At 37.2% G+C, this 22,846-nt stretch overlaps 1 protein-coding gene across 1 annotated transcript in view; it reads left to right on the forward strand.

Annotated features, from left to right (window-relative positions):
• Nucleotides 1–7,034: 7,034 nt before the first annotated feature.
• The window catches only part of CCDC39 (coiled-coil domain 39 molecular ruler complex subunit), a 56,464-nt gene continuing 40,652 nt past the window's right edge, over nucleotides 7,035–22,846 (forward strand). The window contains exons 1-5 of the mRNA XM_069559310.1: nucleotides 7,035–7,965; nucleotides 16,812–16,931; nucleotides 20,296–20,442; nucleotides 21,731–21,889; nucleotides 22,745–22,837. Coding sequence (XP_069415411.1) covers nucleotides 7,876–7,965; nucleotides 16,812–16,931; nucleotides 20,296–20,442; nucleotides 21,731–21,889; nucleotides 22,745–22,837 — 609 coding nt within the window. The 5' untranslated portion in view covers nucleotides 7,035–7,875. The remainder of the gene's footprint in view (nucleotides 7,966–16,811; nucleotides 16,932–20,295; nucleotides 20,443–21,730; nucleotides 21,890–22,744; nucleotides 22,838–22,846) is intronic.

Genomic DNA, 22,846 nt, shown 5'->3' on the forward strand with positions numbered 1-22,846 from the left:
TTCTTCCAGCCCAGCATTTCTCATGATGTACTTTGCACGTAATTAAATGAGCAGGGTGACAATATACAGCCTTGATGTACTCCTTTTCCTCTTTGGAACCAGTCTGTTGTTCCATGTCCAGTTCTAACTATTGCTTCCTGACTTGCATATAGGTTTCTCAAGAGGCAGGTCAGGTGGTCTGGTATTCCCATCTCTTTTAGAATTTTCCAGTTTATTGTGATCCACACAGTCAAAGGCTTTGGCATAGTCAATAAAGCAGAAATAGATGTTTTTCTGGAACTCTCTTGCTTTTTCCATGATCCAGCGAATGTTGGCAATTTGATCTCTGGTTCCTCTGCCTTTTCTAAAACCAGCTTGAACATCTGGGAGTTCACGGTTCACGTATTGCTAAAGCCTGGCTTGGAGAATTTTGAGCATTACTTTACTAGCATGTGAGATGAGTGCAATTGTGCAGTAGTTTGAGCCTTCTTTGGCAGTGCCTTTCTTTGGAATTGGAATGAAAACTGACCTTTTCTGGTCCTGTGGCCACTGCTGAGTTTTCCAAATTTGCTGGCATATTGAGTACAGCACTTTCACAGCATCATCTTCCAGGATTTGAAATAGCTCAACTGGAATTCCATCACCTCCACTAGCTTTGTTCGTAGTGATGCTTTCTAAGGCCCACTTGACTTCACATTCCAGGATGTCTGGCTCTAGGTGAGTGCTCACACCATTGTGATTATCTGGGTCATGAAGATCTTTTTTGTACAGTTCTTCTGCGTATTCTTGCCACCTCTTCTTAATATCTTCTGCTTTGGTTAGGTCCCTACCATTTCTGTCCTTTATTGAGCCCATCTTTGCATGAAATGTTCCCTCGGTATCTCTAATTTTCTCTCTAATCAACTCTACTCCAATATAAAATAAGTTTAAAAATTAAAAATAAAATAAAAATTGTATTAAAAAAGAAGAATATTTATAATAGAGCTATTCATAGTTTCCCCAAACTGAAAACAGTCCAGGTGTTCATCATTAGGAGAACAGATAAACAGAATGTGTTATATTTATTATAAGGGAATATTATTCAGCAATAAAAAGAAATGAACCACTGATACTGCAATATGGATGAATATAAAAAACATGAATCTGAGTGAAAAAAAGGCTAACATCAAAAGTACATATTTTTATCCATTTGGGTGCAATCAGGAGAGTGAAAAATCACACAGTGATTTTATAGAGAAGGCACAATATAGAGAATCATCAACTATAATAGAGGATGGAGTAACAAGAGGCTAGCTGTTAAGAAGTAAGAAAAACTGTAAAGAATGTAGAAACAGCAGATATAAGAGCAGTTACTATCCTTAAACCTGAGATAGTGAGCCCCAGGAGGAACCTCCTCACTCAGCCCTCCCAGCTAAATGAATGGCAAAGTCATTGTGCTGGTTGAACTTGTTGGAAATCTGTTCTCTTTGGGGCCAGGGAAATCTATTAAAGGGGTGATGTCTCACTGGGGGCACTCTGTTGCCAGTTTCTCAAGTTGGGGGTGGGGGTGGATGCCTAGGAAAGCTGCTACTGTGCACAGCAGGAGCTGGGACTTGGAGAAGCCATAAGCACTGCTGGAACCTGATGCTGGAAAAACTGCTTGAGATGCAGGAGCTGGATGCTGAAGAAACTGTGAATGCTTGCAGAAACCTGCCAGGTGAGCACACTGAAACCAGGGAGAAAGAAAAGGCTTTTCTCCTCCTGCAGTGTCTCTCCTGTGCCCTTAATTGATAAAGCTTGATGGTGTGCCAGCTGTCGAAAGAGAAAATTTTAAGGGCCATTATCTGTTTTCACAGAGCGGCTAAATGGGCGAATTTGAAGCTGAGAGGCAATAAATTGTAAATATAGTAAATATGCCATGATATAGTCTCAATGTTGTTCTATTTATTTGAAGTTTTAAAAGAGAGGAAACTAATTTATGCTTGAGAAAATACTAGAACAGTAAGTTACCTCTGGGAGGTTAAAGGAGGGTAAGAACAGGGACTGAGTGGAAAAGCAAGAAGAAACTTTTTGGAGTAGTGGTGATGTTCCACTTCTTGAGCATAGTCTAGGTTAACCTGGTATATGCATCTGTCAAAACTCAAGATTTGTGTATTTGTATATAAATTTACCTATAGAGGGAAGAATGTCAACAAAAGTTGACATATGCATAGTGAAGTATTTAGTAGAGAAGTGTATTGATTATTGCAATTTACTTTGAAATGCACCAATAAATAACATGGATTGATAAGTGGATAGATAGATATGTGATAACAAGAATAGTCAACCATTCATGGTAGGACCTAGGAAACATCTAGATATGGGGGATAATGGTGCTCAGTGTAATATTATTTCAGATTTTCTGTATGGGAAGTACTTCAGAATTAGATGCTGGAAGTAAAAGATTACCTTAGCTGTTGAGGTAGAATGGATTTCAGGGGAACAAGAGTAGAAGTGGGCAGATTGTTGAGGATGCAATTACAGTGGTGCAATAAGAGATGATGATAGTCTAAATTGGAATGGTGGCAGTGGAGATGGGGGAGAAGTCATAAAAGCCAAAAGAAGAAGATGCTTTAATAGGGAAGGAATAGCTGAGCTGAATGCAGCCCAGAGAGCAAAAGAAGTTAATGATGAATATAGCCATTGGAATATGAAGGATATTGATGGCAACATGAGCAGTGTCTGAGGTGTGTACAGCAAAATACACTAAAAACAAATTTTTAAAAAACAAAAAAGATTAGGTGAAAAAATATTCTTCTTAGACACAGATGGAGAAGGCAATGGCAACCCACTCCAGTACTCTCACCTGGAAAACTCCACGGGCAGAGGAGCCTGGTAGGGTGCAGTCCATGGGGTTGCTACAAGTTGGACATGCCTGAGCACCTTCACTTTCACTTTTCACTTTCATGCATTGGAGAAGGAAATGGCAACCCACTCCAGTGTTCTTGCCTGGAGAATCCCAGGGATGGAGGAACCTGGTGGGCTGCCATCTATGGGGTCGCACAGAGTCAGACATGACTGAAGTGACTTAGCAGCAGTAGCAGCAGACACAGACACAAAAATGCACAAAGAAACTACCTATATCATGAAAAACACTGCCATAATTCAATAAGAGAAGACAGCCTAATGGGAAAAAATGGGCAAAAAATATGCTATAGAAATTATTTGCAGAAGAAATGTGATGTTCAGTCGCACTCATAATTATTAAATTGTCAATAAACAATAAGATAATATATTTTTCTCCTTAGATTGTAAAATATTTGATACTTCATAACATCCAGAATATGCAAGAATACTGTCATACTTTATGGGTATCCAAGACATTTTGAAAGAAATCTAGTGTTATCTATAAAAATAAAATCACTTATACCTGTTTTCCATTAATTTTACTTCTAAGACACACATAAGTGTGTAAGGTTATATCTTATTCACCAAATAAAACACTAATTGAAATTGGATTTCAATTTTGGAGATATTAAAATATGAAAATAATTACACTCTATAATTGATGACCTAGAGTATTTTAAAGACATTCATTATAGCATTGTTTATAAAGTTAAAATTGATTGATAATACTGAATTTTAAGCTGCCATTAAAAGACCAAAGATGTAGTGTACTGATGTGGAAGCATGGCCACTGTTGTTAAATGAAAAAATGAATTTGCAAAGAACGTTTTGTTTTATTTCTATAAGAAAATATATATATATAGCTTCATTTATATATATATATCTTCATTTAAAAAAATGCCAGTAGGATAAATGCCAAAATGTGGCAAACTTTTGAGAGTGAGATTGGCATACTTCATACTTATATGTATTTTTCTTTTTAAAACAAAGATCACAAATTTTTTTGCAAAACCAAATATTTCTTAATATTTTAGCCAGAACAACCTAATTTGAATGAAGTTATCTACTTGGGAATGAAATAGTAAAAGGGTAACATCTACCTTAGCATTCAGGAATTAAATTGATTATTTCATGGTCAGTCACAAGGCTTGTAAAACTTTGGGTTTTGTTTCTAAATCTAGATCCAAATGAATACAGTTATAATCTGGAAACTGTAGAATTTATAAAAGTGGGAAATGGATGATAGAAACACTGTGGCGATGAAGGGGAGAAGCAGGGATATTATTTAAAGGTGGAAAGGTAGAATTTGGAGGATGCATGGATATTTTGTCCAAAATTCAACATGGATACAATCATCATCCTGAAATTCAGGAAACAGAAGCCTTGAGTTATGGGAAATGGGACTATTTGCAGGGATTTGGCTGTCAAATTTCTTATGTCCATGGGCCTAGAGGAGTACCCAGCAAAGACAGCTGCAGTCATGCAGTTGGCAGCTACAGCTGACACTGAGAGGGGTGGATCAACAGATCAGCACAGGCCAAGGCAGCTGCCTCAGTATTCACATTTTAAAATAATTGTTTAAAAAAGACACTGCTATAACAATTTTCAAGTATAAAAAACTATGCCATCTTAATATATGCTAGATACTAACATTTTCGTTAGCACAGATGATTAAGCTACTGTGAAATGGAATATAGTCTCTATAAGCTATAAGTTATTTAAGCTGTAAAAGTCCATTATTTCATATAGGTCAATATTCCCTCTACAAGTTGTTTTCTTGCAACCACTTTGGAAACTTAGGCACTGTAGAAATAGAGATTAAAATACCTTACTAACTCTAGTCTTTGAAGTCACTACTTCTAAGTCCGAATGACTAAATACATGGAAAACCATGTGAGCACAAAGAGCCAAAGCTAGAAAAGAGGATTTCAAAAGTATAGTGACAAACCAAGGGAAAAAACATTTTCAGGACATTTGAGGAAATATAACTGTGAAAAGATATTGATCACTAAGATATTTTGATACTGTTAATTTTGTTAGATGTGATAATGATACTGTTTATGTTATAAAACATTAATAAGCTAAATGTTGGTAATATATACTCAAGCAGTTATGAGTGAACTGTTAGATTTGTGTAGTACTTTAAAATGCTTAAACAAAAGATACAGATGAAGTTAATATGGCAAGAAAAAAAAAGTGTTAAGGTGATAAGTCAGTTCAGTTCAGTTCAGTCACTCAGTTGCGTCCAACTCTTTGTGACTCCATGAACCGCAGCATGCCAGGCCTCTCTGTCCACCACCAACTCCCGGAGTCCACCCAAACCCATGTCCATTGAGTTGGTGATGCCATCCAACCATCTTATCCTCTGTTGTTCCCTTCTCCTCTTGCCATCAATCTTTCCCAGCATCAGGGTCTTTTCAAATGAGTCATCTCTTTGTATCAGGTGGCCAAAGTATTGGAGTTTCAGCTTCAGCATCAGACCTGCCAATGAACACCCAGGACTGATCTCCTTTAGGATGGACTGGTTGGATCTCCTTGCAGTCCAAGGGACTCTTAAGAGTTTCCCCCAATACCACAGTTCAAAAGCATCAATTCTTTGGCACTCAGCTTTCTTTATAGTCCAACTCTCACATCTATACATGACCAATGGAAAAACCATAGCCTTGACTAGATGGACCTTTGTTGACAAAGTGATGTCTCTGCTTTTTAATATGCTGTCTAGGTTGGTCATAACTTTCCTTCCAAGTAGTGAGCGTCTTTTAATTTCATGGCTGCAATCACCATCTGCAGTGATTTTGGAGCCCAGAAAAATAAAGTCAGCCACTGTCTCCACTGTTTCCCCATCTATTTCCCATGAAGTGATGGGACCAGATGCCATCCATGATCTTCGTTTTCTCAATGTTGAGATTTAAGCCAACTTTTTCATTCTTCTCTTTCACTTTCATCAAGAGGCTCTTTAGTTCTTCACTTTCTGTCATAAGGGTGGTGTCATCTGCATATCTGAGGTTATTGATATTTCTTCCAGCAATCTTGACTCCAGCTTGTGTTTCTTCCAGCTCAGAGTTTCTCATGATGTACTCTGCATAGAAGTTAAATGAGCAGGGTGACAATATACAGCCTTGACGTACCCCTTTTCCTATTTGGAACCAGTCTGTTGTTCCATGTCCAGTTCTAAACTGTTGCTTCCTGACATGAATACAGGTTTCTCAAGAGGCAGGTCAGGTGGTCTGGTATTCCCATCTCTTTCAGAATTTTCCAGTTTATTGTGATCCACACAGTCAAAGGCTTTGGCATAGTCAATAAAGCAGAAATAGATGTTTTTCTGGAACTCTCTTGCTTTTTCGAGGATCCAGAGGATTTTGGCAATTTGATCTCTGGTTCCTGAGTATATGAGGATATATATTTAAACTTTATAAACGTTTAACTACGAACAGCTAAAATAAAACTCAGAAAAGGGGAAAAAAAGCAACAGATAAGTGAACTATTGGATAAGCAAAATTATTTGATCCTCAGGATGCCATGGTAGGGGTTTCCCTGGTGGCTCTCCGTAAAGAATCTGCCTGCAATTCAGGAGATCTGGGTTTGATCTCTGGGTTGGGAAGATCCCCTGGAGAAGGGACCGGCTACCCATTCCAGTATTCTGGCTTAGAGAATGCCATGGACAGAGGAGCCTGACAGGCTATAGTCCATTGGGTTGCAAAGAGTTGGACACAACTGAGCAACTTCCACTTTCACATGCAGTGGTAGAGAGTATTCCAGCCAAGAACACCCCTCATTGCAGAAAGCATAGTTTGAGACCTGTATCTTAGTTTAGGTTCTGTCTGGTTCTGTCCACTTACCCTCTTCAGGGAGCTTCAGTTTGTTATCTAGGAACTGAAGGGATTAAATTAGTTCACTGTTTTGTCCTTTCCAGTTCTGAGAAGCTCTACAACACAGGGCATAAATTCAAACAACTACCGGTGCCAAGTAGGTAATCCAAATGAGTTAATTGACGTGTTTGCCATTCTAGATTTCCTTTTTAGAGATTAGGAAGCAATACAAGTTTTTGTGCTGAGTTAAAGATTTTACACATGTTAACAAATGAAAATGTAAAGAAAATAATGGTGTAGGAACTCTGCGCTGCAAGTCAGCCAGCCACCTCTGCGCAGTTCACGTCTGCGGTTAGCTAAGATTGTAAGCTGGAAGGACCAGAAGTTAAATCAGACGAGGATCAAAACATCCAGCAATGTTTCCAGGGAGTTAATTCTGCTTCAAAATCCCTGTCTACTTCAGCATACCGAGATTTCACCCACTAATGAAACTCAAACGCCACTTGAACATTCTTTTCGTCAGCTTTCATCTGCTGTGCCTTGCGGCCCCCGGGAGACCGCAGGCGCCGGATTTTACAGCCCCCGGGACCGCAGATGCGGGTTATCCCGAGCTGCATGTTGAAGGACTGTTACGCCGGCACCTGGCAACCCCAAGGAACCTCTGCTGCTACTGCTGCTGCTAAGTCGCTTCAGTCGTGTCCGACTCTGCGACCCCATAGACGGCAGCCCACCAGGTTCCCCCGTCGCTGGGATTCTCCAGGCGAGAATACTGGAGTGGGTTGCCATTTCCTTCTACAACGCATGAAAGTGAAAAGTGAAAGTGAAGTAGCTCAGTCGTGTCCGACTCTTAGCGACCCCATGGACTGCGGCCCATCAGACTCCTCCCGCCACAGGATTTTCCAGGCAAGAGTGCTAGAGTGGGGTGCCATTGACTTCTCCGAAGGAACCTCTGGAAGACTAAATTGATTCTCTTCCCTGGGTGCTCAAGAAGAAAACGTTTCCCTGGATTCAGTGACAGTGTTTTCGACCGGAAGTTTTGCCTCAGGACCTGAGCGCTTCCGGTTTGGTAACTAAGGGCGCGAAACGGTTGCTAGAGCTCGGGTAGCAACTACTCTGGAGCTTTGCGAGTCCCTGGGGTTGCCTCAGGTGCCGCTCACGGGTGAAATGAGAAGGTGGCTCTTTCTTCTGCACTTTTTCTGAGGTCCCCTATCTATTTGTCATCATGAGTAGTGAATTCCTGGCGGAGCTGCGCTGGGAGGATGGGTTCGCTATCCCGGTGGCGAACGAGGAGAACAAGACACTGGAAGAGCAGGTAAGGATCAGGTGAAGAAGGCGAGGTGGGGCGGGCGAGGGGAGAGGGGGCCTTTGGGGGGACTTATTTCTCTCGTTCCTTCCCTAATGCCATCTTTTCTTGGTTTACCTTTTCGGTACCATCTCTTTGCTCACCTGCTAGCCCTTCTCGGTACTTGATAAGCGTTGATATCAGTCAATCCAATTGAAACGATAATTGGTATACAAGACTATAAAGTCTGAATCTTTACTCCCTTCTCTTCCCACTTCTTGCACTCATTTGCAACCTCCTGAGTAGTAGAGGAAAAAAGCGCCAGCTTTTTCCTGCCTCAGAATTAAGCGCGGTTTGCAAAGTGACTTTTGAGATTTGCGTAGCAACAGTTATTTGCGGATGTTTGTAAACGAAACACGTATGGTTGACTTTTCTTTTTGAGTTTCTTCCTATGATATTTGAAATGACTCGAGGAAATGTTTTCAAGAGGGATGTTCTAGTAAGTATGTTCAGTGTGCAGTTTTCAGCTTTTCAAAGTGAGATTAAGTTGTCATAGAATAGTATAAAAATATTTTACGTTGCAAGGAGTGTTTGGGAGATTCCCTGGTGGCTCAGCGGTAAAGAATTCTCCTGCCAATGGAGGAGAGGCGGTTCCATGCCTGGGTCCAGAAGATCCCCTGGAGAAGCAATAGCAACCCACTCCAGTATTCTTGTCTGAGAAATCCTTCCGTGGACAGAGAAGCCTGGTGGGTGTAGTTCGTGCGGGTCGCAGAGTCCGACAGGACTGTGACTAAACAACAACAAAGGAGTATTTTAACCAGCTTGCAACCAAAGCATGGCAGTTGTTAAAAACTGTAACCAGCTCAGGAAACTTTTAAAGACCTTGAGTCTAATGTTCCATCACATGACAATGTGTTGTGTGGAAGAGTCCAAGAAGAACCTATGATGCTTACACTGCTTTAGAGAATGGAAGACAAGGTCTTCTCTCCTCTGAGAAATGAAAATGAAAATCCTCCGCTCTGCTTCTTGAAAATATAGTTTTAAAAATATTCTTACTTATTTACTTATATTTAATTAGATGGTTTTAGATTTTGCTTTTTAAGTGAAGAACTACATTGGGAAATGTAAGAGATCTAGCACTGAATACTGAGGAATAATAATGTTAATAAGTATCCAGTCCTGGGTTCAGATCCTGCGTATCAGCGTTGAGTCAGTTTCTTCTTCTTACATAAACTGGAGATAAGTAAAACAATCATTTCACAAGGTTGTTATACTGCTCTAAGGACATTAATATAGGTTAAGTTCCATTAAAATGTTCATTTTGGGTATTATTGCCATAATATGTCTTACAGGATTTTATATACTTATTACTTGAATTAGCTATTTAAAAAAATATTGAAGAACAATTAAAGAATAATGAGGACCATAATCACATCACCTAATAAACTCTGATATTAAAAAAGAAACTCTTGAAAGTTTAAAATATTCAAACAGAAGAGAAGGGTATAAAATAAAAAATACAAGATATTCTCTCCCCAGAATACTCACTGTTAACCATATATATGACTATCATGGCTTTAAACAAATATCCCAGACATCATGATCTACAGGTAATAGACAAAAAAGACAGGAATATTATAAAAATAAGATCCTATTATATGTGCTATTTTTAGCATAGAAATTTAATTTTACTTCTGTTTAAGAGAAGATGAAAGAAATTATTGACTATCAGTGAATGTTACTTGGTTATAAGAGATAGTGGTTGTGAAAAAATTTCTGTAACCTTAAGAAAAACTAAATAAGAAAAATGAAATGGTTAAATTGTTTCTAAAAAAATTCTTTGCTTCATTTGTAGACAGTATGAGTTGACTCCCTGATCTTTCATTCTGCATCTTTGAAATGAAGAGATTAGCCCTCCTACCCTTTCTGCTACCTTCTTTTCACCATTAAAAATAGTGGTTTTATTATTTTTATATTATCAAGGTTTATTTTATTTGCATTCTATTCAATGCTCTTAATTTACTATAAGTGTTTAGTCTTAATTTTATATTTAATATGATTTAATGGTCTTTTATACAGCTACTTTACTAAGTTTATCTTATTTTGAAGTTTTCACTTTTGATTCATCTTTTGACTTGTTGGATACTTTTCATGTGTGGTTGTTTCAAGAAGGGCCCACAGTACTGTGCTTTGCCAGTCTGGTTCCTTGCACTGCCTGCTTTAACTTTATATTCCTTAAATCATAGTATCGGATCATCAAGATACTTTCTCTCTGCCTTACTACTTCCTCCTGGAATCCTGTGTTTCCCAAAGTGGACTGTTTTTCTGAAAGCCTATTTCCCAGCTGTTAACCTGTGAATTCACTTTATTCTTTTACTTGGTTGATGGTCTATTTCCTACATATATATCTTCTTTTCTTCTTGAGTCATTCCCTTATTTTGATGAACTACTTTCTTGTGTCTCCCTAAGAAGTGTCTACGTGAGGCAAACACTCTGAATCTGAAAATATTTTTATCTTCACATTTGATGATAATTTGGCTGGATAAAAAAATCCTAGATTAAAAATAAAATTTCCACAGAATTTATCAAGAATTTTGCCCTATTGTCTTTAGAGCAGTGTTGATGGTGAATAATCTTACATTAAAATGATTTCCAGTTCTTATTTTTTTTAATTGATTTCCATTTCTTTGTAGGTTACTTTTTCATTCTCTGGAAGCTTTTGTTTCATCTTTATATAGCAGCTTTAATTTTGGCAACTATATCAATCATATTTTAAATTATCAGGTTATGTACTTGTTGCTTTTTTGTGTCACATGGTCTTGTTTTAGGAGTATATTATCAATTATAATCTGAGTGTGTATGTATGTGTGTGTCTTTAGTTCTTGTCTTTTTTGTCCTGAATTATCTGTTTTCTTTGGAATCTCTTTATCTTGATGTCCCATACATTATGTAAGTTTTCAATAAGTAGCTGGTGATCCTTGCATATCCTTTTATATTTAAGAAAGAGGCAGTCAAATGTTGTTTGGGAGCTCTATGGGGAAGGAATTATCAAGTTGTGGAGAATTAATCATTATGCTTTAATTTAAAAAGCAGATTCTTTTGCTTTGGGTTAATTATATAGTGATAAAAGTCATAATTGACAAAGAAAATAAAAGTGATAAAGTACCAAACAACACAACAGCCAAATACATAAAAGTAAAAGCTATTATAAATGCTAGTAGACCTTGACAAAAATATGCAGTGAGGTACTTCAATATCTGGACTTCCCAGGTGGCGCAGAGGTAAAGAATCTGCCTGCCAGTGCAGGAGACACAAGAAACCCAGATTTGATCCCTGAGTTGGGAAGATCCCCGGAGTAGAAAATAAAAACATGTTCTAATATTCTTGCCGGAAAAATTCTGTGGACAATGGAGACTGGTGTGCTACAGTCCATGTGGTCACAAAGAGTGGGACATGACTGAGTGACTGAGTGCACGCACGCACACACACACACACACACACACACGGCAAAAATAAAGATAAGCAATATATGAATAATACAACAAAAGTAAAAACAAAGAGAACATACATTCTTTAAGTATATGTTCATAAAGCACTTACAAAGGTAGATTGTGTACTAGACCAGAGCAAAAGCCTAAAAATGAATGATTAACCTTAAATACAGTATGCTAAGTGAAATAAGCTGGACACATAAGGTCAAATACTTGATATGATTTGGTAAGGTATGATTACCAAAGGTATGATTCCACCTATATGAGGTAACCTAGAGTAGTCAAATTCATAGACATAAAGTAGAATGGTGATTTCCAGGGGCTGGAGATAAGGAGGATGTGGGATTAGTATTTAATGGATTCAGAATTTCAGTTTGGAAGGATGAAAAATTTTTGGAAATGGATGCTAGTGATGGTTGTACAATGTGTGGATATACATAATGCCATTGTATTTAATATACACTGAAAAATGTTTAAAATGGTAAATTTTATGCTATATGTATTTACAACAATTAAAAATGAATGATAATTTTATAGGTCACATTTTCTGATCATAAGCCAACAGAATTAATAATAAACAGTTTAAAAGATTACTCTCCATTATTATGGACTGAATGTTTGTGTTCCTCTCCCAGTAATACATATGCTGAAGCCCTAACTCCCAATGTGATAGTCTTTAGAGGTGGGGTCTTTGGGAGTCAATTAGGTTTAGATGCGGTCTAGATGGGGTGGGGACTGGGATTAGTGTTCTTATAAAAAGAGGAAGGAAACCTGGAAAAGGTTGATCCTCATGCCAGCCACCAAAGGGTAGTATCAAAGAATCTGCTAACCATCGGACAATTGCACTCATCTCTCATGCTAGTAAGGTCATGCTTAAAATCTTACATGCTGGGCTTCAGCATTATGCAAACCAAGAACTTTCAGATTTCCAAGTTGGGTTTAGAAAAGGAAGAGGAACTAGAAATCAAATTGCCAACATTTGCTGGATTATAGAGAAAGCAAGGGAATTTCAGAAAAACATCTATCTCTATTTCATTGACCGTGCTAAAGCCTTTGACTGTTTGGATCATGACAAACTGTGGAAAGCTCTTAGAGAGTTGGGAATACCAGACCATCTTACCTGCTTCTTGAGGAATCTGTATGTAGGTCAAGAAGCAACAGTTAGAACCCTGTATGGAACAACTGATTGGTTCAAGATTGAGAAAGGAGTACAACAGGGCTGTCTGCTGCCACCTGTTTGTTTAACCTATATGCTGAGCATATCATGAGAAATGCTGGGCTGGGTGAATTACAAACTGAAGTCAAGGTAAGCAGGACCTCAACAACCTCAGATATGTGCTAATGGCAGAAAGCAAAGAGGAACTAAAGAGCCTCTTGATGAAGGTGAAGGAGGAGAGTGATAAGCTGGCTTAAGACTAAACATTAAAAAAACTAAGATCATGGCATCTGGCCCCATTACTGCCTGGCAAATAGAGGGGGGGAAATGTGGAAGTAGTGACAGATTTCCTCTTGCTGGGCTCCAAAATCACTGCAGATGGTGACTGCAGCCATGAAATCAGAAGACGTTTGCTTTTTGGCAGAAAAGCAATGACAAACCTAGACAGTGTGTTGAAAAACAGACATTACTCTGCCAACAAAGGTCTGTATAGTCAAGGCTATGGTCTTTCCAGTTGTCACATACGGTTGTGAGAGCTGGACCATAAAGAAGGCAGAATGGATCATAGAGGATCCTGCTGTGATTTATGTCGGAGAGTGTTTTGCCTTTTGCCTATGTTCTCCTCTAGGAGTTTTATAGTTTCTGGTCTTACATTTAGATCTTTAATCCATTTTGAGTTTATTTTTGTGTGTGGTGTTAGAAAGTGATCTAGTTTCATTCTTTTACAAGTGGGGACATGGAAACAACCTAGATGTCCATCAGCAGATGAATGGATAAGAAAGCTGTGGTACATATACACAATGGAGTACTACTCAGCCATTAAAAAGAATAAATTTGAATCAGTTCTAATGAGATGGATGAAACTAGAGCCGATTATACAGAGTGAAGTAAGCCAGAAAGAAAAACACCAATACAGTATACTGACACATATATATGGAATTTAGAAAGATGGTAATGATGACCCTGTATGCGAGACAGCAAAAGAGACACAGATGTATAGAATGGACTTTTGGACTCTGAGGGAGAGGGAGAGGGAGAGGGTGGGATGATTTGGGAGAATGGCATTGAAACATGTATACTATCATGTGAGAAACGAAGTGCCAGTCTATGTTCGATACAGGATACAGGATGCTTGGGGCTGGTGCATGGGGATGATCCAGAGGGATGATATGGGGTGGGAGGTGGGAGGGGGATTCAGGATTGGGAGCTCGTATACACCCATGGTGGATTCATGTCAATGTATGGCAAAACCAATACAGTATTGTAAAGTAAAAATAAAATAAAAAAAAAAAAAAAGAAGGCAGAATGCCAAAGAATTGATACTTTCAAACTGTGGTACTGGAGAAAACTCTTATATGTCCCTTAGACTGAAGGAGATTAAACCAGTCAATCTTAAGGGAGATCAACCTTGAATATTCACTGGAAGGACTGTTGCTGAAGCTGAAGCTCCAGTATTTTGGTCATCTCATGTGAACGGACAACTCATAGGAAAAGTCCCTGTTGCTGGGAAAGATTGAGGGCAAAAGGAGAAGAGGGTATCAGAGCGTGAAATGACAGGATGGCATCACCGATGCAATGAATATGAGTTTGGGCAAACTCCAGAAGATGAAGAGGGACAGGGAAGCCTGGTGTGCTGCAGTTCATGGAGTTGCAAACAGTTGGACATGACTGGATGACTGAACAACCAGAAGAGTAAGAGAGACTGTGGTCTTTAGAGGTAGGGCCTTTGGGAGTTCTAGACTGGGGGGCTCCAATACTTTGGTCACCTGATGCAAAGAGCCAGTTCATTGGAAAAGACCCTGATGCCCTGATGCTGGGAAAGATTGAGGGCAGGAGGAGAAGGGGACGACAGAGGATGAGATGGTTGGATGGCATCATCAACTCAATGGACTTGAGTTTGAGCAAGCTCTGGGAGATAGTGAAGGACAGGGAAGCCTGACATGCTGCAGTCCATGCGGTTGCAAAGAGTTGGTCATAACTGAGCCACTGAACAAGGACAACAAGATATAGGGGAGAGGGGGTTGCACTGGGATTAGTGCTCTTGTAAGAAGAGGAAGAGAGACCAGGGCTCTTTCTGTCATGTGAGGGCACAGTGAGAAGGCAGTCATTTGCAAGTCAGGAAGAAAAATTTCACTGAAACCAAATTGACTGGCGCTTTGATCTTGGACCTCCTAGCCTCCATAATTGTGAGAAATAAACTTCCATTGTTTTAGCCACCCAGTCTATGATTTTTTGTTATGGCAGTCTGAGCTAAGATAGACATCTTAAATGCTTAGGCAAGTTTCTCAGAAATATATTCTGAATTGTTGTTGTTGTTCAGTCACCCAGTCATTCCAACTCTTTGTCCCCCCTTGGAGTGTAGCACACCAAGCTTCCCTGCCCCTCAGCATCTGGATAGCTTTATATTAAAGAGACATTGAAAGGGGAAAAAAATCGCCTTTTAGAAAACAGTAAAAGGAGACTACTTCGTACCCACACCCATGTGTTCTCATTCATGTCCAGCTCTTTGGACTTCATAGACTGTAGCCCACCAGGCTCCTCTGTCCATGGAATGAAAAACAGCAAAAATCTTACAGAAAACTTGTAGCTTTAAATTCCTTTATATTTAAATCAGTGTCTTAGCTTGGGTTGCTTTACTGAAATAACATAGACTCAATAAAAAACAGACATTTATTTCTCAAAATTTTGAAGGCTAGAAGTTAAGATCAGGGTGCCATATTGGGTGAGAGCCCTCTTCCTGCCCTGTAGATGGCTGCCTTCTGGCTCTGTTCTCACATGGCTAAGACTGAGTGAGCTCTGGTCTCTCTTACTCTTCTTCAGTTCAGTTCTGTCACTCAGTCGTGTCTGACTCTTTGCGACCCCATGAATCACAGCACACCAGGCCTCCCTGTCCATCACCAACTCCCGGAGTTCACTCAAACTCACGTCCATCGAGTCAGTGATGCCATCCAGCCATCTCATCCTCTGTCGTCCCCTTTTCCTCCTGCCCCCAATCCCTCCCAGCATCAGAGTCTTTTCCAATGAGTCACCTATCTGCATCAGGTGGCCAAAGTATTGGGAGTTTCAGCTTCAACATCAGTCCCTCCAATGAACACCCAGGACTGATCTCCTTTAGGATGGACTGGTTGGATCTCCTTGAAGTCCAAGGGACTCTCAAGAGTCTTCTCCAACACCACAGTTCAAAAGCATCAATTCTTCGGCACTCAGCTTTCTTTACAGTCCAACTCTCACATCCATACATGACCACTGGAAAAACCATAGCCTTGCTAGACGGACCTTTGTTGGCAAAGTAACGTCTCTGCTTTTTCAGATACTATCTAGGTTGGTCATAACTTTCCTTCCAAGGAGTAAGCGTCTTTTAATTTCATGGCTGCAATCACCATCTGCAGTGATTTTGGAGCCCTCCCAAAATAAAGTCAGCCACTGTCTCCACTATTTCCCCATCTATTTCTCATGAAGTGATGGGGCCGGATGCCATGATCTTAGTTTTCTGAATGTTGAGTTTTAAGCCAACATTTTCATTCTCCTCTTTCACTTGCATCAAGAGGCTCTTTAATTCCTCTTCACTTTCTGCCAAAAGGGTGGTGTCATCTGCATATCTGAGGAGATATTTCTCCCGGCAATCTTGATTCCAGCTTGTGCTTCTTCCAGCCTAGTGTTTCTCATGATGTACTCTGCATAGAAGTTAAATAAGCAGGGTGACAATATACAGCCCTGATGTACTTCTTTTCCTATTTGGAACCAGTCTGTTGTTCCATGTCCAGTTCCAGCTGTTGCTTCCTGACCTGCATACAGGTTTCTCAAGAGGCAGGTCAGGTGATCTGGTATTCCCATCTCTTTCAGAATTTCCACAGTTTATTGTGATCCACACAGTCAAAGGCTTTGGCATAGTCAATAAAGCAGAAATAGATGTTTTTCTGGAACTCTTTTGCTTTTTTGATGATCCACCGGATGTTGGCAATTTGATCTCTGGTTCCTCTGCCTTTTCTAAACCAGCTTGAACATCTGGAAGTTCATGGTTCAGATATTATGGTGCTAATTTTCCCACAGTTATCTCTAAATCACAACACTATTTTATAACATTTAAAAGATCAGTAGATTTTAGAAATTCAAATGGATATTGAAAGAAGCAAAGTAAATGAAAATTTAATTTTCTTTTGATTTTATATTTTTTAATATGGTAAGAACTTAGTAGGACTTTGGTTGATCATAGCATTTATTATTTACAGTTATCAAAGCTGCAAGATGAAAGGTCAGCCATGCAAGATCAGCTACGTGACTATGAAGATCGAATTAATGCTATGACTTCTCACTTCAAAAATGTTAAGCAAGAGTTCTTGTTTACCCAGGTAAAATACTGTTTGAAATTTACATTGATTGTATCATGTGTAGTCATGGAACATTTCACATTGCATTTACATCTGTGATTTGATTTTAGAGATATAATAAGAAAGTTTCACATAACTAAATGATTATGAACGTAATCATTAAACCTGAAAGTAGGTAGAAAAAAAGATTTTTAGGAACTCTACTGCCGCCAAATTCAAGGAACAATTAATTCATCAGGAGATATCATCATTCAGACAGTCTGATATAATATTAGGCAGCTGATTATATGAGAAGGGTGCAGTGACGGCAGTGCAGAGAAATGATGGCCTAAGTGGAAATAGGTCTAATAAAACATTATAATAGAGTTTCTGTCTACTTTAAAAATTTTCAGCACAACTTCCTGGAGTGATTTTGAGAGGAGGCAAACTGTCAACACACTTCAATAGCCCTAAGGACACCACAATATTTTAGCATAGTTTAAGGACTGAATTTTATAATAACAATCCTGAGATAATAGAAAAGTTAATTTATGCTCAGGAAGTTAAGGTGACTAGGGACAGTACAATGCATTTTAGAAATATTAGTACAAACAATAAAAATTAAAACTTAGAGTAATTAATTAAGTAAGATCTGTTTTATGGACAGTCTATTCATGTGAAGAATCTCTTTCCCTGATGATGCCCAGAAAATCCAAAAGCACTGTAAATCAGCATTGGAGACTTTACTAGCTTCTCTCTCAAACTTTTTTTTTTTTAAGTACAAATATGTAATTCTTAAAACTGAACAAGTCATGTTTCTAATACCAGTTTATAATTAATATAGATAAGTAACTATTTCATGGGTTTTTACAAGTCTCATTAGAAAGCTATAAATTTAATGAACTTTTAAAAACAATCCCAAGATTTTGGAATCCTGTTGTGATTTAGTAGTTAATAAACAGTTTAGAATAACATCTTTTCCTCAAGTTATACCACTGAGTTGGGGGTTTGAGAAGGAGAGATCTTCTTTAGGTGTATTTCATTATAGTCAAACTTCAAGTAGGCTAGTAGAGATGAAAGACAATAAACTTCTTTCAACACTAACAGCCTTAATAATGTAAAAACAATACCACTGGTGATAACTTTGAAGTCCTATAGGATCAGTAGGCAACAAATACAATTTTATTAAGTAAAACTTAACACAAAGGCATCACTGTATGTTAACATACTCTAAGGCATATTTACAACCATCACTGTTTACATATTATTTTAAAATTATTTCTCTTTATTGGATATGTGGTCAATTCTTATAAGCATACCATTTCCTAAGTATTTTAATATTAATTTAATTTCTTAGTTTTAAATAAATGAATTTTCTCTTTTAAAGTCTCAGTAAATAAACTTTGGTTTTCAACAGTTTCCCTAGACCAAAACTGAAAACTGCTGACAACATTTTTTCCTAGCACATTCCATGAACTGTCTTTCTCACAACTAGTAAGCAGCACTGCCTACATTGAGTCACAAAATCTAATGTGCAAGTTTCAGGGAAGTGGAATTAATAGTAGGTCATCTAAACATTTTGTGGGAACTTTGTTATTTTCTGTCTAGTTTTTTTTTCCCTCCTCCCCTCCTCCTGTGTCCATAGGTCTGTTCTCTCTCTCTGTTTCTCCATCACTGCCCTGAATATAAATTCATCAGTACCATCTTTTTAGACTCCATATATATACATCAGTGTATGATATTTGTATTTCTCTTTCTGACCTACTTCACTCTGTTTAATAGGCTCTAGGTTCATCCACTTCATTATAACTGAATCAAATGCATTCCTTTTATGGCTGAGCAGTATTCCATTGTATATATGTACTACAACTTCCTATCCATTCATCTGTTAATGGACATCTAGGTTGCTCCCATGTTCAGGCTGTTGTAAATAGTGCTTAAATGAACATTAGGGTACATGTGTCTTTTTCAATTTTGGTTTCCTCAGGGTATATGCCTAAGAGTGGGATTGCTGGGTCATATGGTGGTTTTATTCCTAGCTTTTTAAGGAATCTCCATACTATCTTCCATAGTGGCTGTATCCCACCAGCAATGCAAGTGGGCTTCCTTTTCTCCACACCCTCTCCAGCATTTATTGTTTGTAGACTTTTTGATGATGGCCATTCTGATTGGTGTGAGGTAGTATCTCATTATAGTTTTGATTTGCATTTCTCTAATAAAGAATGATGTTGAGCATATCTTTTATTGTGTTTATTAGCCATCTATATGTCTTCTTTAGAGAAATGTCTTTTTTAGATATTTTCCCTACTTTTCAATTGGGCTGTTTGTTTTTCTGGTGTTGAGTTGTATGAGCTGCTTGTATATTTTGGGAATTAATTATTCATCAGTTGTTTAATTTGCTATTATTTTCTCCCATTCTGAGGGTTGTCTTTTGACCTTGTTTGTAGTTTCCTTTGCTGTGCAAAAGCTTTTAAGTTTAATTAGGTCCCACTTGTTTTTTTTTTGTTGTTGTTGTTGTTTTTATTTCATTACTCCAGGAGGTGGGTCATAGAAGATCTTGCTTTGATTTATATCATTGAGTGTTCTACCTATGCTTTCCTCTAAGAGTTTTATAGTTTCTGATCTTACATTTAGGTCTTTAATTCGTTTTGAGTTTATCTTTGTATGGCATTAGGAAGTGCTCTCATTTCATTCCTTTACATGTAACTGTCCAATTTTCCCAGCACCACTTATTGAAAAGGCTATCTTTGCTCCGTTGTATATTCTTGCCTCCTTTGTCAAAAATAAGGTATCCATAGGTACTTGGGTTTATCTCTGGGTTCTCTGTCTTGTTTCATTGGTCTATATTTCTGTTTTTGTGCCAGTACCATACTGTTTTGATGACTGTAGCTTTCTAACATATATAGTCTGAAGTCAGGAAGGTTGATTCCTCCAGCTCCGTTCTTCTTTCTCAAGACTGCTTTGGCTGTTTGGGGTCTTTTGTGTTTCCATATGAATTGTGAAAAATGCTATTGGTAGTTTGATAGGGATTGCATTGAATCTGTAAATTGCATTTGGTAGTATCGTCATTTTCACAATATCGATTATTCCTACCTAGGAACATGGAATGTCTCTTTTAAAGTCTCAGTAAACTTGGTTTCCAGCAGCTTCCCTAGACCAAAACTGAAATCTGCTGAAAACATTTTTTTCCTCACACATTCAATGAGCTGTTTTTCTTTCTCACAACTAGTAAGCAGCACTGCCTACACTGAATCACAAAATCTAATGTGCAAGTTTCAGAGAAGTGGAATTAATAATAGGTCATCTAAGCATTTTGTGGGAACTTTGTTATTTTTTGTCTAGTTTTAGTGTTATTTTATAATTTTAAAATGTAAAAAGTCTTTCTCTTTTGTATGTTATTCTGTAGTCTCTTTGCAAAGCCAGGGATCACGAGATTGAAAGTGAAGAACATTTCAAGATGATTGCTGAAAGAGAACTAGGACGAGTGAAGGATGAAATTCAACGACTGGAAAATGAGATATCATCAATACAGGAAAAAAAAAATGATAAGGAAGTATGTGTTGAACTGTTACCTAAAATTTTGTGCAATTGCTCCTTCTTCCTTCACCAAATAAACGTTGATTTTTTTTTTTTCTGTATGGGAAAGACATTTAGTTTCCTGACATTTACTTATGTTGTTTTTTCGACAATGAAAGTCACATGGAGCTGTGATTTAAATCAACAATGATAGAATATTACATTTATTTTCTCAGTGTTCACTTACCAAATAGTCATTGAGCCTTACCATATGTGAGGTACCCTGCTGTCTGCCTATTACACCATACTAGGCATAATTTATTTATAAGTGCTACATTTTAAAGATCTACATTTAAAACGTCACTTATAATTTTGAATTTCATTTTTCAGTCAGAATTTTTACCTTTCATATTATCAACCTGTGACTCTAATATTAAAGTACTATAACCTGTTTTTCTCTTTTCCTTAGCTTTTAGTTACTTGGTTGGGAGCACTTTCCAAATTCAATTCTTCTCTTTACATATGTATATACTTATGGAAATGTATTTGTATATATGGAAATATATATATATTCTTATACAAATATAATAATATAATATTAAACATAAACATATATACAAACAATAAGTATATACACATATATATAAATATATATGGATATATCCATATATATTTGTATATATACATCTGGGTCTCCTGCATTGCAGGCATATTCTTTACCATCTGAGCTACCAGGGAATCCTATATATACACATACATACCTATTTTATCATGTTAATTTGTATTTGTTTGTGTATTGATCTATTTTCTTTTATGAATCTAAATTTGTTAAATACATTGAAAAATATTTTATCTCCTTAATTACTATATTCATTTTAATTAAATGTGCTTCCAAAATTTCTATATAATAGACCTTTTAGAGACAGCAATCTGATTGGAAATGGGGCTGAAGAGAACTTGTCTTGGGCTTGAGTTAGCATATGAGGCACATTATTTTTATTATAATTTCATATCTGCTTAGGTAGTTTTGGTAGAGTGACTAATGAGATTGCTCTATGGGAGATACCCTAATGTCTTTTTAAGTAAACTTTGACTCAACTATTGTTCTCAATTTGATAATCACTTCCCTCTATATCAGAACTAAAGAATTGAAATACAGTATGATAGTTATATAATTAAATATGATATGTTGTATACATCTGGAGACTGGGGACAGAGACAAGATTTCTTTCTTCCTTTTAAATATGTAATGTTATGTTTTATTTTAGTTTGTACAGTAAATAATGTTTTGTTATTTCTCCCTGTTCCCTCTCTTTGGAAATTAGAATTCCATATTTAAAACTACTCAAAAATTGGATGGTTTGAAATGTCAAATGAACTGGGACCAGCAAGCATTGGAGGCCTGGCTGGAAGAATCAGCTCATAAAGATAGTGATGCTCTCACTCTTCAGAAGTATGCTCAGCAAGATGATAATAAGATTAGGGTGAGATGTTATACATTGTAGTGTTAGATTTTCTCTGAATCTATAGTAAAGCAACCTGTAATTTAAATTGGACTTATAATTTTAAAGTAGTGCTTAAACATTTTGGGTCTAATAAAGCCAATTATCCTCTCTCTAGAGAAATGAATGTACTCTAATACTCACACAATCTTGATGCAACTTTTATAGCTCCTCTAAAGCCCTTTGACCGTTTAAGGATCTTTGGACTCCAGGTTAAGAATCCTGATTGAGAAGGTTTCTCAAAAGCATTTCAGAAAATAAAGTTTTATACTAGAACTATGTATTAATATTTTAACTTATTTTGCATAATAGTTTGAATATTACAGATAATTTTTGCTGATTTGAGACTATAGTGCTATTGATTATTTAATATATTATAATATATTAAATAAAATAATAATTATTATAACCACTACTTAAAAATCTACTTGTGATTAAATCTGGTGATATATTAGTATCATGAAACATTCTGTTTTCTAACAAGTTAAAACTGCATGCATTAGTTACAGTAACCTTAAATGAAAATTTATTGTTTAATCTTTTTTTCTAACTCATTTAAAAAAGTATTAAAAGTCTTTTTAGAAACAATTGGGTTTCCATTGAAGTTAGAAGATAAAGAATATATATATTATTTGGAGTTATTTTAGATGTCAAATGAATATGTGTCTTATAATACGTATAATATGTATATGTATCAGTTCAGTTCAGTTTGTCGCTCAGTTGTGTCCAACTCTTTGCATATGTATAATATAATATTAATGTGGGATATGCTGTCTAACAGCTTTTATATTAGTAAAATGATAGTTATGAATATTTTTGTATGTAACTACATTCTAGGCCCTGACCCTGCAATTAGAAAGACTGACTGTGGAATGTAATCAGAGAAGAAAGGTACTTGACAATGAATTTGCAGAGACTCTAAGTGTACAGGTTGGTTTA

Source organism: Ovis canadensis, chromosome 1 (genome assembly GCF_042477335.2).
Source record: "Ovis canadensis isolate MfBH-ARS-UI-01 breed Bighorn chromosome 1, ARS-UI_OviCan_v2, whole genome shotgun sequence".
NCBI classification, from domain to species: Eukaryota; Metazoa; Chordata; class Mammalia; order Artiodactyla; family Bovidae; genus Ovis; species Ovis canadensis.